The sequence below is a fragment of the Felis catus genome, chromosome C1, assembly GCF_018350175.1.
Source record: "Felis catus isolate Fca126 chromosome C1, F.catus_Fca126_mat1.0, whole genome shotgun sequence".
Classification (NCBI taxonomy): domain Eukaryota; kingdom Metazoa; phylum Chordata; class Mammalia; order Carnivora; family Felidae; genus Felis; species Felis catus.
In genome coordinates this window covers 41,591,575-41,607,923 of record NC_058375.1, presented here as the reverse complement: position 1 = coordinate 41,607,923, position 16,349 = coordinate 41,591,575, and the positions used below count along the sequence as shown (strand labels likewise).

Below are 16,349 nucleotides of genomic sequence, written 5' to 3'. Positions count from 1 at the left end.
GTGGGAAGGAATAGCAATGAGTACGTGTCAGAGGAGCCTGCAAGAGCCTGACTATATAATGTACTAGCAACATCCTTGGATTTTGGCCTCCTGCCCTTTCATTCTAATTGCATTATTTTGCTACTCTTCAGGATTGCCAGCATGTGGTCTCCAAGTATGGTATCAGCCTCTTAGGTATTTCTCTTAGCAACTGGTTTGGGTCCCTGTATGTGGCCTTAAAAACTTCTATTCATGTCCTTCCTATTGAAGGAATAGCTCCAGATACTGTTCATTGATCCCATTTTCTGCTTTTCTCCTTAGGACCCTGAACTGCATGTACTTGACTTTAGGTTATATCCTTTAGGTCCTTTGGGCAGGAACTGGCAGGTTGGGTGGGGATTATTGGACTTCCCTTCATGTGTGACTGCAGTCCTGTGCATGGGCCAAGAATTCAAATGATCAAGCATGATTTCTGTCCTCACAGGCCTGCAGTCTAGTGGAAAGGCAGATGTATAAACAAAGTTGTTGCAAGTATGGCAACAGAGGGTGTGATCAACTCTTTGGGGGGGAAGAGAAGAATGGGATGGATACCTGAATAAATGGTTGCCAAGAATAACTGGATTCTTAAAAAGCCCTATAAGCCATTGGATTTTCAGTTGGTCTGACCAACTTCTCCTTTCAGTCAGGTACCAGGAGTCTGAAAGAATACACTCTTATGGAGCTGCTTGTGGTAAGTTGTAATAAAGGAGAGTTGAGGTGTTCAGGAGCCCTTGACCCACTATGAGGACTGGCCTTTGTGCCTGGGAGCTAGGGACTTGGGAGAGGTCAGAGGCCTGTTTGGTAGGTGAGATGGTTATGTTTAGTATTCTCATCCGGTATGAGAATGGACAGGGGGCCTGGGCGATTTAGGAAGACGACAGTAAAGAAGGATGGACTTGGGGTATGTGGAGCACTTGGGGGTTAGAAATGGAGGTTTCTCTGCTGGGAGGAGTTGGGCTGATGGGTAGTATGTTGAATTACAGATGCACATGGAAGAGCCTTGTTTTGACTTCCTTCGAACCAAGCAGACCCTTGGGTAAGTCTGCTGGCAAGAGCACTGAGCTCAAATAAAGGTCTGGGGCTTACTTTGCAGGCTGAGGTTTATCAGATATCCTGACTGAGCAGCCTCAGAGCTCGCTGGTCCTTCCATGCCTTAGCATCATCATCATACCTACTGGTCAAGACAACTTCTAGAATTTGCATCTTGTACTGTCTATGATCAGGTTTTCAGTTCAGTCAAGTTTCAGAGATTAGCAAGGATAAAAGCTAGCCTGTAGTCCTCAGTTCAGGAGAGGGGGTGGACACCCTAACCTGAGAATGAAATAGATGCATATACGTTTGTGGATTCTCTTTCAGGACCTCCAGGTCCAGTAAAGATGTGCAGAAACCCTTCCTACTTACCTCTAGTTTCTGAGGGCAGGGCCCAGGTGACTACCTGCGTTCATAGAACTTTTCATTCTGGTTTTAGGTACCATGTCTACCCTACCTGTAGGAACACATCTGGGATTCTAGGATTTTCTGTCACTGTGGGGACTCAGGCAACTAAATACAAGTGAGTAGATGGGCCCAGCTATTATTATTCTTGGCCTGGAGAGTGGGGGCTATGGGTGCTTCCTTAAACCTCAGGCAACTCTGACCAAAATAGGGTTTGCTTCACTTAGTCACAAGGGGGTGGGGATGGAGGGTGATTCAGAGATGCCTGCCTGATCCAGGACAGATCAGTGGTTCCGGTGATCCTATAAGGCTTGACTCAAGTCCTGTGGTCACTGTGCACGGCTTGCCAATGTTTCCTCTCTTTAGGCAGGTCTGAGGACAAAAGCAAAGAATGCCTGGCCTAGCATTCATACTAGAACCAGAGTTACAAACAAGCCTTGTTTCTCAGCTTTGGGGTGGTCAAGCATGGGTTGTCACTGCTTCAGTATTGAGGATATCAGGAAGTTGGGCTGGAGGTAGGGGTTGGGTTCTCTCCTGTATCTCCCTCAGCGTAGGGGAGTACTAAGGCCTGGGAGGAAAATACTTCAGTCTCTTTCCTAGAAATATGCCTTAGCCCTTTTCTTCCTCTGCATTCTGCTTGAGACCAGGTTTCTGATGACTCTTAATTGAAGATGTTTTGTTTCAGTTCTGAAGTTGTTGATAAGAAGATAGAGGAGTTTCTTTCAAACTTTGAGGAGAAGATCGAGAACCTCACTGAGGATGCATTCAACACCCAGGTAACTGTGCTGACCTGCTCTTTTGTTCCTTGGCCCACACAAGCCCATAAGACAGCTTGATACCAGTCTTGCCAGTGCTACCTGCTGGCCAGATTTTGAGTTTTGTAGCCCCCACCTTAACATGGTCATAATGTCTTCGTAGCTTTATCCTTCCCCATCGTGCTGCAGGTCCAAATAAAGGGACCATAGCAGGTCTGTCACTAACCAGATTGAACAGGGCCAAGTGTGTTCTGGGGCATCTGGTGTGATAGTATACCTGAGGGTCTCCTTTTTTGGTGGAACAGGTCACAGCTCTGATCAAGCTGAAGGAGTGTGAAGATACCCACCTTGGGGAGGAGGTGGACAGGAACTGGAACGAAGTGGTGACACAGCAGTATCTCTTCGACCGCCTTGCCCATGAGGTAGTAGTAACACAGTTTTGAGTGACAGAGCTCTGATAGGGACTCCTGATTTTATAGGAGTCCCAATCCCAAGCAAATCAATATTGTATGGAAGAGAAACCTGGGGTGTTCCTCTAGGTTTGGTTTTTTACTAAATCAAATCCTGTTTCCAGACTGGCCTGTCTAGCACCTAAGTGAGCAGATCTATTTTTGTATTTATATTGTTTGTAAAATACTTTTATATTTTGTATTTATATTGAGGTTCACTGCAGGATTGTGGGGGGGAAAAGGGGTTTTCTATTTAAAGAAAATTGAGAACATCTGGTTGTTACGGAATTCCTCTCCAGATTCTGGCTGTGGTCTTTTTGACAGCTTCTAGCCCCAAGTATTAAAACGCACAAAAGCTCTGGAACTTGCAGTCTAGCGCTGAGAATATAACTGTATAAGGTGAATTAGCAAAGGACACAGAGGCAAGAAAGTTATTTAATAAGAGATTTCAGCCCAGCTCATACGGTACTCCAGTTTTCCTATTAGAAGACAAAATTCTCAGGGCACCTGGGTGGCTCAGTCGGTTGAGTGACCGACTTCAGCTCAGTCTGTGGGTCTCAGCCATGATCTCTCAGTCTGTGGGTTCAGGCCCTGCGTCGGGGCTCTGTGCTGACAGCTCCAAGCCTGGAGCCTGCTTTGGATTCTGTGTCTGTCTGCACCTCCCCTGCTTGCACTTTACCTGCTTCAGTTGTTACTATATTTTCTCAAGCAAGCTAGAATATACAGTTACCATGTACCTGAGAGGTGACACTGAGGCAGTAGTGGGTTTTGGCTCTGTGTGTAGTACTCAGCTATAATTACAGCATCTGCTACCCTCTCTTATTTGCCAGGGTTAATTATTGCTGTGAAACAGATGAAGGTGTGTCTCAGAGGCTTGTTTTCACCCTTCTCTGGAAGGTTGAAGACAAGCTGATAGATACCTGGAAGAATAAAATGATGTGCTCAGGTGCTAAGCAGGACCAAAGAGATCCACCTCGGGTGTGTTAGTTTAATAAGTCTTTCCAGAAAATGCATTGCTAGTCTTTTTTATAGCTTGCTTTCTTTGTTTTTTCCTATCTTCCCTTTCCCCTGTAAGATTGAAGCACTGAAGTCATTCTCAAAGTCAGACCTAGTCAACTGGTTCAAGGCTCATAGAGGACCAGGAAGTAAAATGCTCAGCGTTCATGTGAGTATGGCTAACTAAAGCTGTAGCTCTATCCTTTTCAGAGCTGTCATTTAGCCCAGTTACCATTCACTGAGTTGGGGTTGGTATCAAAGATTCTAACAGGGCTTTGCCCAAATCTGGTCAGCCTTTCTCACCTCAAGTTTTTGGCTTCTTTTAGGTTGTTGGATTTGGGAAGTATGAGCTGGAAGAAGATGGTTCCCCTTCTGGTGAAGATTCAAACTCTTCTTGTGAAGTGATGCAGCTAACCTACCTGCCAACCTCTCCTTTGCTGGTAGAGTCTACCATCCCCATTACTGACATCAGGGCTTTCACATCAACACTTAACCTTCTCCCCTACCATAAAATAGTCAAATAAACTGCAGTCCCGTTGGCCTGAAGCATTGTGTATTTAAAAATGTGTTTGTATTTTATGAAGTTAGTTATACTGCTAGTAGTGCCATTGAAATTTTGCACTGCCATCATAGAATTTGACTTATTCTCTTCCTACCCACCACATTATGACTAACAAACCAAGGGTTACTATAGCAGCTGGCAGAGAGAGTAGCAGGGTGCACCAAGTGCGACCAAAATGCTTGCAGGAGCGATATGAGAAGCCCTGGCATGTCCTGGTTCTCTCAGATGGAGGATCTAGGTCTGTAAGAGAACCTTGAGAGGCCCTATGTAACCGATGTCTTAGTGCCTAAATGCTAGGTGCTAATACCTGTGGTTTTTTGTTTTTTTTTTTTTAATGTATTTTTAAATAAAGATAGTTCTGTAATGCCCTTCAGAATGAGCCATTTTGCTGCTGTAGCATTCTTTTGTTTCAGTGTGGGGTGGGGGGGATCTAATTATTCTTCCCAAACCCTCTAAAACAATAAAATATTTTTGTATAAAATGTTGGGAGCCCTATGTGTGCTGTATGAGAGTTCAAGGAAGACTCTGGAGGATAGCATGGTGGGGGCTAAACAAGGTATAAAGGAGGAGTGGGGAAAAAAAAGAATAGATCCTCTATTATTTCTGGAGAGTCCTTATGTAAATTAACTCTTAGATCCCAGGCTGCCAAACAATAAAAGAAACACATTAAAAAAAAACTGGAAAAATTACTTTATGAAGCCTTAAGAAGCACTGAGTATAATTAAATATAGTCCCGCATTAGATACAATAGTCCAATTCCTAATAATAGTCCAATTCCAAAACAAAAGTTGTTATAGGTGAGGCCATGAAATTTCCTAACACTTGATTTTAATACATTGCACTAATTTTCTAAAACAACTCAGGAATATTTACAGTAGTTGGAGCATTTATGAAAATTCTGGCATCAGGTATATATTTATATATGTGTGTATGTAATTATATATATATATATCCATCCCAGAATTATATGAACTAGGAAACAAATGTAGATCTTAACAGCCATACTGGTATGCAAGATTTAAGACTGGGATTTATAAATGCTTTTCAAAGCATGGGGTTTGGGGAAAAAAGCAGACATCTTGTTTTCAAAACCTGAAGTTTTTCTCAGGACTGAAGTCAAAACTGTAACTGCCACAGAAAAGGAAAAAACGGGAAGCTTTTCTTGCTTTAATTGTTCATCTGCATCAGAAAGTCCAGTATCCCTGAGATAGGAACCACTGCAATAAGAAGGGAGTGAATAGGTTCTCCCAAAGGAAGATTGTTGCTTAATTATGCCTATTGCCCTGGTCATCAGGTGTAAACATTGCATTTCCCAACCTAATGCTTTGCAGCACCAAGACGTTTCAGTAATGGTTCATCGTAAACCCAACATTCTCCATCTTCATGAAATAGCTGTAAAAGAAATGGGGGAAAATTCAGTTACTCACTTGCTCTGTACTTCTAGAATTATACTTATTATTATTTTATATTTTCTTCCATTACACTAAAATGAGTTTCAGGCAGGGACCAAGGCTCATTTTGTTTATCGCCATGCTTATTTAAAAGTGGTCCTTCACTTCAGCATTCGTTGAAATGAATGAGTTATATACCTCAGGATACAGAGGGAATAGGAGCTGGGACCTTGGGGCAGGCAACCCAAACAAGCTTACCCTTGTCTCCCACTGAATTTCCTTCTCTTTCCTTTCCCGGGCTTCTGCTCTTTGTCTTTCTTCAAGTCTATGCTTGGCTTCAGTTGCTGCATCAATGTCTCTGATTTTTAAGTTGAAAGTGACATCCTTCCAAAGGCTAAAGAAAAGAAGTCAAGGTGCTAAGTACTTGACGGACAAAGGAGTTAGCAAACTTGAGAATGAGAGTCTAGAGCCTCACTAAATACAGCACAATGAAAGTAGAAGTCAAATAACTTTGAGTATAGTTCACAGACAATCTCCTTAAAGTGGCAAAGAACAGAGAAATGGGCTTGGAAGATTGCACTGTTAGTGTCAAAGGAAGAAAATAAAGGATGGGCAGAAAGTTGGATATGGTAGAGACAACAGGAAAAAAGAACAGAACTGAAACCTGGGATTTTACTATGCAACTTTTTTGCTATGCAACTTTAGGGGGTATGTTTACCTCTCCATGGGGCTTGAGTTTCCTGTATTATAAACCAAAAGGGTTATTAGATCAGGGGAGAGAAGTTCCATTTCAGAAAAACTCCCCTGAACAATGAAATCTTGGAGAAACTGTGTGAATAGAGTTAAGAGGCAAGATGTGAAACAGAGGCTTATCGGGGTAAGAGATGTGGCTTCTTCTCAGAGCCTGGAAGATGACAACTAGGTAAGACTAGTGTCAGTGTACAAATGAAGATGCCTAGGAACCAGAAAAGTGGCCATGACTAAGATCCCCCTATGGATTTCTATAGATTTCCACTTACTAATATGACCAGGCCGTCCAGCCAAGCAGACTGTTAAGTCAGAGACCATAGTTGGGTGTTGTAAGATCCTCTTCCTTCACTTAAGAAATACCCTAATATGCTAAACAAAGAACTTTAGTGCATGATTCCTTAAATCACTGAAAGATCTGGATTTTACTATGCAGATGGAAAAGGAAAAAATTAGGTTTGAAACCACTGGAATATTGAGTATCAACTAGATATCTGATGATATTAAGGAACCTTTTTTTAAAAATTTTTTTAGAAAGAGTGTGAAGGGGGGAGAGGGGCAGAAGGAGAGAGAGAGGATCTTAAGCAGGCTCCATGCTGAGCATGGAGACCAATGTGGGCTTGATTCCACAGCCCTTGGATCATGACCCGACCTGAGCCACCCAGGCGGCCCAGGAATTTTTTTAAAGCGTGATCATGATATTGTGGCTAGTGGTTTTTAGGTCACTTTACTTATTTTATTTTCAGAGAGTGAGCATGAGCAGGGAAGGAAAAGAGAAAAAGAGAGAATCCCAAACAGGCTCTATGCTGTCAGTGCAGAGCCCGATAGGGGGCTTGAACTTCCCAACCGTGAGATCACAAACTGAGCTGAAACCAAGAGCTGGACACTTAACCAACTGAGCCACCCAGGCACCCCTTTAAAGTCACTTTAGAGATACATACTGAAATACTTAGAGATGAACTTTAAGGAAAAAAAAAAGGTTTTTTTGCAACAAAAAACCTGAGGGTATTGTACACACCTCGACTGGAAACCTCACTGCCTTCTCGTATAAACCACAAGGTGATAAGCCAACGACACAGTGAATACTTACTATATCCTTACATCATTTATATACTACATGATTATCTCATTTAGTCCTCACATCAACTCTGAGGTAGTTCCCATTTCAGGAAAGAAGGCAAAGAGATGCTAGCTTACCGTCATGGTTACACAACTACTAAGTGGTGGAGCTCCATATGAACCCAGGTATTCAAAATTAGTCTGTGCTGTTACACTGTGCTACTGTGTCTCTAAAACCCAGCCCTGCCTATGCCTAGCCATTAGCAGGGGCACTGCCACAACAACTCTAGCAAAGTTCTCTTACCAGCGGGATTCATACTCATTCTGATCTTCTAACTTCCTCACTTTCTTCTTAATTATAGGCAACTTCTTGGTATCTATAAAAACTGCATTTTCCTAAAAAACAAGAGGTAGGTAGATACTTTATTGTTCAAACTGTTCTAGGAGGAAAAGTCAACTCTTCCCAGAAGTCCTGAACAGATTTAATAATCAAATCCCACATTGGAAGACAACGTATAAACAGTTTCATATGCTACTATCAGCATAAAATAACATTAGTGTATCTTAAGTCTTGGTAGAAGCTCAACAGAGGTTTTCAATGTGGCTATGTGCTACATGCTCAGTATTAAATCTCTTCGGAAAGCTTGACCCATAAACAATGACTTCTAATGTTAAATGCTGAAGTGCTTTTTACATTTTTACATTTCAAATTCTCCAAGTCCAAAATCCAGTTCATTGGCTCCTCCTGTTAATCCCATTCCACCTTCCTCCCTACTTTAATTAGGTACTATTTGCAAGTTCCTTTAGGTCAAGGACTGTCTTAATCATTTCTGCATTCCTGGTGCTAGCTAGGTAGTAAATACATTTCTTGTAAAAGAGTCAAGCTGTGTATACAAACAGACGAGTTAGTTTAGCACTTAATTTTATAAATATACCACATATTCTAATGATATAGCTAAACCCATTTACTGGGTTTGGCATACAGTATGCCAAGCATTTTTTTCACATATATTTTGAGTATTTTGAGTGTGTGTGTGTGTGTGTGTGTATATATACACACACACATATATATATATTTTTTTTTTTTTTTTGAGTATTTTGAGAGGAGAGGAGAAAATAAAAATCACTGTACTGCTGGGGAAAAAGTAGGGGAAGGAAAAGGATTTCCCTGAAGAGTTGGCATCAGAGCTGGCCTCAGTGTTTAAATTTCCAGATGAAGGAAGGCTATAATTCAACGTAGCCTAAAACAAGTATAAAATACAGGTTCTTACCCCTGTTGCATATTTTGCATACATTACACCATTCCATTCCCCTTCAACTGAGCAAAAGGATTTCTTGTCATTTGGAGAACTAAATAGAAAGGGAAACATTTCTGTTAGTCTTAATTTAAAAATTACCAAAGAATCTGGTTGGTGTGGCCTTCTACACAGAGCAGAACATAGAAGAGCAACTGTGAAATAAGTCTCTGGTGAAAGCAGCTTAGTAAAATTGGATTTCCCTGAGCCAACTATAAGAATGAGGGCCCTAAACAAGATGCTAATGAACTGAAGATCCTATGAACAGTGGGCATGAGATCAGCAAGAGAGCCTTGTCCTGGAGGTACAGGGGCCACAGCAGATGATGGACAGTCCCTGTCCTCAAGCTGTTCACAGCCTAGTTGTGGAGACCTCACCGTCGAGATTCCGGGTGGTAAGTGCTATGGTGAGTTTATGTGAGCACTGGAGATCAAAGGCAAAAGTTGGAATGAAGGTCAGGGAAGGTCTCACTTAAGGATGTAACACTGGAGACCAGGCTTTTCATCCTTAGGAAGGATCCTGAAGTCCAAAGGTCAAATGGTTTGACCTTTTTTCTTGAGGAAAACCCCAACAGGCCTCTACTTGGACATGACAATAGTATGTATGGCAGGTATGAAATTTGGGAAGTTAAGCATCACAGCAAAGGACAGGTTAGAAAGGGTAAGGTATGAACATAGGAGGAGCTGTAAAAGAGGTCAGAAAGAAAAAAATACACAGGGTAGAAGGATGCAAACTGCCATCACAGGACTGAAACAAGCTTCCACTATGATTTAGGGGCTTTGGGTGAAGAGGGACAAAGGGGAAAAGAAATGGACGAATCCCTTGTTTAGAAGCTCATTGTGCAGCCTTCTCAAAGTGTGTCGGGGACTCTTGGGGGTTCCCAAGACCCTCTTAGGTCAAAACTATTTTTATAATATTAAGACATTACTTGCCTTTTTCACTCTAATTTTCCCATAAGGGTACAGTGTTTCCCAGAGACATGATATGTAGCAAGAGACTGACAACAAGTAGTTAGGAGAACCCAGCTGTTTTCTATTGTATCAGAGATTTACAAAATTCAAAAAATGTATAATGTCACTCTTCACAAATTTTTTAAAGAAAAGTTTTTTCATAAAAATACTATTGTCGTTTGTAAATGTATTTACAAGTATTTTTAAGTCTTAATTTATTTTTTTTTAAAAGTATTTAAGGAAGAAAACGCACGCTCGAGCAGGGGAAGGGCAGAGAGGGGGAGAGAGAATCCCAAGCAGGCTTCACACTATCAGTGCGGAGCCCAATGCAGAGTTTGATCCCATGAACCAAACCATGAGATCGTGACCTGAGCCGAAATCAAGAGTCCGACACTTGACCGACTGAGCCACCCATGCACCCCCTTTAATTTCTAATGTGAGAGATATCAGTGGATATAATAGACATAGACAAAGCTCTTCGGGGCTCTTAATCATTTTTAAGTGTAAAAGCAGTCCAGAGACCAAAAACTTTGAGAGCCACCCAGCTGGTATAACCATTCATCATCTTGTGCTCAAATCCCTAATTTAGAGTCTACCAAGTACTCTTCTCAGCTCCCAACTTTGAGGGAAGTTTTCTATATACGGCTATGACTGGCAGAAGATTTTGCTGGGCCAGCATTTCCTGTTGGTGCTGGTTACCTCCAAAGAACACTGAGAAGCATCCATGCCTTTGTTCTGGACATCCAATTTCCACCACCTGCCTATTTTGGAGGCACAGATGCATTACAGTGGTGACTTATGCTACTCTCTGAGCTCTGCCCATATTCTCTGACTGCAGTAATTTTTTGGATTTTACACTGATCCTTAGCAAACTTCATCTTATATTTGTGGTGCTTCCTGTTCCAGATTTGGGTGGGTGGGTGGGGGGGGGGGTGCTGATTTTGTCATCCCAATCATCTATCTCCCTGGAAAACTGGTTAACCAGTCATGTATCTTCCGTCTGCAACACTGTTCCCAATAAGGCCTTTCAGGGAAGACAAAGTCCTGCAGATGTTCCTTTTCCAGGCAGGCTCTGTCTGTTACCCAGACAGCACAGTTGTCTTCATCTGACCCTAGATGGAAGCAAGCCAAGATGTGATGTTTTCCCCCAGCAAAGGCACAGAAAAAAGGACTGTGAGGTCTTGGAGACAATGCAGCAGGAATCAGAGTCTACTGTACAGACTAGCCCATCATCCAATCTGGCAGTAATGAGTCAGAAATCTACGATTTGCATTAACTAGGCAATTTAAGAAGACTCCCCTCAGGTTTCTGGGAAGGAAATCCCACCAATGAATGACCTGTGAGTGTTCTGAAATCCAGACTTTAGGTCTTCTTCTGATAATAGGATTTTAGGAAGGGACATGACATACAAGATGTGAAACAAGTTTACAAAGACAGAACCAGTCAAACCGTCAATTCCTAGTAAGTTATAGTTCAAGACAAAAAGAAAAGTATTTCAGCGAAGCACAAGAGCACTGAAGCAGGAAAACAAAATACCTACAAAATCTCAGCAGTAATTCTGTGCTTCTTGCCCCCATAGAAAGGCTTAGTGTGGAAGACGATATTTGCACTATAGCCAGTTTTGGAACAATTGATATTGCATTCTCCACCTAGTTCCACCCAGGGCACTGTGAGGATAGACCTGCAAAACCAAAAGTGCACGTAAGGCTGACAGTTTAGAGGAAAAAAAGGAGGAGTGTAGCTTAAGGAACAGCAGGGTCTGCTGCCAGCTGGTCAGAGGAAATGGGCATAGCTCTACTTGCCTTCCATAACCATTTGGGAATGTGAGAATGTAATGTTCGTCATAATCTAGACATGAGACACAGCCTGTGGAGAGAAGGGATAGAATCTCTGATGAGTAGTGTCAACTGGCCATAAAGATTTTGTTGTCTGGTTGATAGATACTCCAGAATACTCCATTCAATTTAGGGAAAATCAATCTCCCACCCCTGCTCTCATCCCCAATACGCATATTTATATGCAAATGATGAGATCCAGTCTGGCTTTCTGGTGCCATTTCCCCTCACTAGACAAGGATCCAGCACATATTTGAATAAAATTCTATTAACAGTGCAGTCCACCCTAAGCCCACAGACTTACCCTGCCCTATGTTGTGCACCCCAATCGACATCCCAAGGAATTTTGATTTGGTCCAGATATGAGCATTGAATTGTATCTTCTTGTTAAAACACTCAGCATAAAAAGCTGAAACTGAATAGAAATTATTTGCAATTAGTGCACTACATAGCTATAGTCACCTCTCCAACACAACTTGGAGAAAGAACAAGCTCCACTGGGAAAATCCTTGTAGCCCTCAAAGAACAGCCTCAAATGAGGCCAGAAGGTATCTAACTGCCTTTTCTACCCTGTTTCTCCCAATGCAAGCACCATTCAGGGCCATATAAGAAGGAACTTTCCTGAATGATGACACTGTAGCAATCCTGGAAGCTTAAAACTCTTTTGGTCAGTAAGCATGTCCTCGCCACAGCCCCAACCTGGGACCATCCAGTATTTCCAGTGTTAACACTGTGTTGAACAATTAAGACATTAAGGATGTGCATTCTCTCCACTATGTCAGGAATATACTGTGCAGAAACTACATCTCATTTTATAAACTGTCAAAATTGCTGAAGTCTCTATAACATAGCTTGTTATGTGTAAGAGGACTTTAGAAGCACCAACAAGTTAGTTTCCTAAATCCCTGCTTTCTATACACAGTTTATCAGTGAATAGAATCTTTGGCATTTATACAAGGAACAGACAGATAGGAGAAACTAATCCTCCTTACAAAGATACAGGCAGCCATAACACTGGTATCTCAGCTGAGTGAGGTAAAGCTGAGTGACCTCAGCTATGAAGCTTCTCATGACCCTTTAGACAGAACAAACAGTTTGACAGTGGATGGTACAGAAAAGCCCTGTAACTTACTGGGTGGATGATGGGAAACCTGCTCAGCCACGAATGTCACACAGTTTTTGGAAACCCAGGGAACTGGTCCTTCTGAAACTAGCTCCTGTAAGCAAATACAACATTTTCTTTTGATGTGGAAACAAATGACACTGTGGACAGTCTAACAATTGGAGTCTCTGCCTCCCAAGGTGGTTAATTGTTTTCTCCTCCACACACACCAAGCACCTTATACACACTTTTATTATGGCACTTAACTTCACTACTGGAATTACGGCTTTGTGTCAGTCTGCCTTGACTAGGTCTCCCTGAGACATCCTTGAAGGCAAGCATCATGTGCCTAACTCAGGGGCAGCATAGAACAGACAGCGGTCACTTATCAATGTCTGCCAAATGAGTAAGAACAGACAAATTACAATGCCTGTCTTCGGTAAGGACTACATGTAACAAATCACATGGAAAGGGAAAAATACGGAGATTTACGTTTACTCAGGCTATTATGTATCAGGCACTGTGGGCTAGGGCCTTTTTACATTTGCTTGAGTATTCCTTGTTGGTCATCTTCCTCAAACCAACCTCTAGATGTTGGGACCCTGGGGACTCAGGTCTGGGTTACTTACTCTTCTCTATGCTGTCTTCCTAGATCATTTCACCTCATTCCAGCGCTTTAAATGTCATCTAAATATACTAAAATCTCTAAAAGACCCATTTTTCCCCTTAGACTCTTCCTTAGACTCCAGATTCTTAAAATTCTAACTCCCTGATAATTCCACATACATGTGTAACTCATACTTTTTATTTCAAATTCGAGTTCTTGATTCTTCCTCCCCAAATATAATTTTTTTCCTTTTTTGTAAATGGCATCAACCAACTGCTGAAGCCCACATGCAGGGTTCATCTCTGTCCCCTTTCTTTTACTTCTCCAGTCCACCTATCAGTATCACCTCCACAATACAGCTTAAATCAACTGTCTCTCCTGGAATAATGCCAAAAATTCCTCGGTGGTCTCTTTCCTTCTATTTTTGCCCCTTTCCAATTTATTTTTAACAAAATCATTACAGCGATCTTTTCAAAATAAAAATACAATCCTGATAAGCCATAAAATTACCATTATGGCTCACAAGGCCTTCCATGACCTGATCTGTGAATCTCATTTCCTGCCACTTCTTCCCTGCTCACTGTATCTAGAGTATGTTGCTCCAACAGCACTGTTCTGTGAGTGCTGAGCATCTTCTGATTTCTGCCTTCACCATTGTTATCTGCCCCCAAATAAAATGAAATCTTGAATCAGTCTGCAACTTAAGATTATTAAAAATGTCAGTGTAGAACTCACTGCGTTCTCTTCAGTATCATTTGGTAATGTCCAGTGACACTGAAAGATTTCGCCCAAAATGGGGTTGTATGGCTTTTTGGCAACCGATCCTTTCCTTCCTGCATGAAAGGCTGAGAGGTACCATTTCACAACCTGAACCATTCGATCTCTGGCATCCTTCTGGTCACTAATGCTGCAAGGGAGAAAGACAAAATGTAATGTCCTGCTTTCTAGTAACAGAAAAGCTGATGCAGCACTCCTCAGCATGGTCCACCCTAAGCTAGGCTGAGAGGACCCAAGACAAAGAGTTACTTCTAAGTTTCTTCTTAAAACTGAGGTATAATATACATGATTAGACACACTAGTCTTAAGTGTTTGGTTTGATGAATTTGATAAATGGATATAGCTGACCTTTGAATGACATGGGTTTAAACTGTTTGGGTCTCCTTACACGTGGATTTTTTTTCGATAAATACAGTAAAGTACTGTAAATGTGTTTTCCCTTATGACTTTAACAATGTTTTCTTTGCTTTAGCTTTCTTTATTGTAAGAATACATAATACATGTTATGTACAAAAATATGTGGTAATACTGTTTATGTTATCAGCAAGGCTTCTGGTCAGCAGCAGGCTATTAGTTAAGTTTTGGGGGGAGTCAAAAGTACACACAGATTTTTGACTGTGTGGGGGATAAGCAACCCAAATCCCCATGTTATCCAAGGGCCAACTGAATACCAATGTCAACCAGTGCGCCCAACCATCATGAAACCTCAAAGTGATTTATATCTGGCTTCAGTAAACCACAGTCCAAGGCCAAAGAATGTAGTCAGAGAAGATGGATTAGAACATCCTGCCATAAAGAAAAATTTCCTGCTACCACTGAAAAACAGTGTGAACTCATCTCCTTGTAAATCAATGTCAACTTTAGAATACTTTCCCCTTTGTACATATATCTAATATTGCAATATTTAAAAAATGAGTCGGTCTGTAATCTGGACACTAGACTGTAAGCTCCTCAAGGGCAGACATTGTGACTTTTTCTTTCTCCAGCTCATAACAAAGTCCTGGCAAATAAGAGGTGCTTTAGAATGGTTTGCTGAACTCAATTAACTGAATTTCGTCAGGATATAGTATAAACAGTGATTACCAATCCCTGGATCAAATAAACTCATAGTCTTGGCTCTATAAACACTGCCTCTCAAGATTTTTTAGCATCTAACTTGGTTGCCTAACAACATCACCACCATATAACCTAAGCAAACAGACAGGTATCTAATAAAACAAAGTATTTAATGGCTTTCCCCAGAAATGTCTGAAAGGTAAAAAGGATAAAAGGAATCCACCTATCCTGTACAAACACAAAGCTACCAAGTAACATCTTAAAAATTGGAAACTACAGTGTTCAGGCAAATACCTCACAAACAGGTCCGGATGTGCAAAAAAGTCTGCATACATTTCTAACAGAGATCTTCTTTCAAGAATGAATGTTGGAAGAACTACCTGAAAAACATACACATTTGACTCTTGAGGATCAAATTCCACTACAGATAAACAGACTACTGTATTGATTAAAAAATTTTTTTAACCCAAAACCAAAAAAATCTCATTCCAATCATGGTAATACCCACCACGTACTGCCCAGCATGCTTCTGATACCTACTTTCCAAACTATTCTGATTCAGAAATGCTCATTAACCTGCCCGGCAGATGGGAAATGAAGAACAGATTTTCAATGTTCAGACGTCACTTCCTCTGTGCAACCTCCCTATTGCTCCCAAATCAGTATAACGATGACAAACTCTCAGCACCAACTCTCTGATGCTTTCTACCTGCTGGGGCACTACATATACTTTATGTTATTAAATTGTACAACAATCCTGTTATGAAAAAACGAATACCCCTATTTTACAGTCAAGAAAAATGAAACTCAAAGAGAGTAAGAAATTTTCACATTGCTCCGTACTGCTGTGGAATTCAAAACTGAGTCTAACATTGAGGGTTCTGTGCACTTTCTAATAATGCTGCTTCTCTGTTATTGTTAGTTGTATTAGGTAATGGATATACTTACAAACCTGTCTCCTCAAATAAATGATCTCCTAGAATGCAAGGACCACATTTACTTACACTTGCATTCATGGCTACTATTACACAGTAAGAAATCTTTAAATGAGCATTAAAGGAATAAACAAAGAAGAGAATAAGGATGGGAATCAATGAACTCTTTCTACCAGGGACTGAGCCCATGAAGAAACGCTGAGGGGCTGGGAATATGGCAGAGGAGAAAGTAAATAGGAAACTGGAATATGGGAAGAAGGAATGAGGAATATTAGGAACAACCAATTAAAAGGAGAAGAATTTAATTAGGGAATGGAAGAACAGTTTTTGATATGTCTATCAAATTACAGTATTCATTATAGAGCACCACAGTAAGCAAAA

At 41.2% G+C, this 16,349-nt stretch overlaps 2 protein-coding genes across 11 annotated transcripts in view; one reads left to right on the top strand and one right to left on the bottom strand.

Annotated features, from left to right (window-relative positions):
* NRDC (nardilysin convertase) overlaps nucleotides 1-4,198 on the top strand; it is a 101,825-nt gene extending 97,627 nt beyond the window's left edge. For 2 of the 3 annotated variants that reach the window (XM_006934740.5, XM_006934739.5), the window contains 7 exons: nucleotides 662-709; nucleotides 1,002-1,054; nucleotides 1,487-1,570; nucleotides 2,138-2,228; nucleotides 2,513-2,629; nucleotides 3,732-3,821; nucleotides 3,979-4,198. In XM_006934740.5, coding sequence (XP_006934802.1) covers nucleotides 662-709; nucleotides 1,002-1,054; nucleotides 1,487-1,570; nucleotides 2,138-2,228; nucleotides 2,513-2,629; nucleotides 3,732-3,821; nucleotides 3,979-4,176 — 681 coding nt within the window. In that variant the 3' untranslated portion in view covers nucleotides 4,177-4,198. Of the gene's footprint in view, nucleotides 1-661; nucleotides 710-1,001; nucleotides 1,055-1,486; nucleotides 1,571-2,137; nucleotides 2,229-2,512; nucleotides 2,630-3,731; nucleotides 3,822-3,978 lie in introns of those variants that run through there. The other variant, XR_002160860.3, reaches the window with a different exon arrangement.
* A 691-nt stretch (nucleotides 4,199-4,889) lies between these two features.
* The window catches only part of OSBPL9 (oxysterol binding protein like 9), a 191,603-nt gene continuing 180,143 nt past the window's right edge, over nucleotides 4,890-16,349 (bottom strand). For all 8 annotated transcript variants that reach the window (XM_011284993.4, XM_045035813.1, XM_011284994.4 and 5 more), the window contains 10 exons: nucleotides 15,328-15,413; nucleotides 13,936-14,107; nucleotides 12,624-12,708; nucleotides 11,796-11,906; nucleotides 11,459-11,522; nucleotides 11,197-11,337; nucleotides 8,683-8,761; nucleotides 7,716-7,807; nucleotides 5,864-5,999; nucleotides 4,890-5,606 (listed from right to left, as the gene is read on the bottom strand). In XM_011284993.4, coding sequence (XP_011283295.1) covers nucleotides 5,532-5,606; nucleotides 5,864-5,999; nucleotides 7,716-7,807; nucleotides 8,683-8,761; nucleotides 11,197-11,337; nucleotides 11,459-11,522; nucleotides 11,796-11,906; nucleotides 12,624-12,708; nucleotides 13,936-14,107; nucleotides 15,328-15,413 — 1,041 coding nt within the window. In that variant the 3' untranslated portion in view covers nucleotides 4,890-5,531. The remainder of the gene's footprint in view (nucleotides 5,607-5,863; nucleotides 6,000-7,715; nucleotides 7,808-8,682; nucleotides 8,762-11,196; nucleotides 11,338-11,458; nucleotides 11,523-11,795; nucleotides 11,907-12,623; nucleotides 12,709-13,935; nucleotides 14,108-15,327; nucleotides 15,414-16,349) is intronic.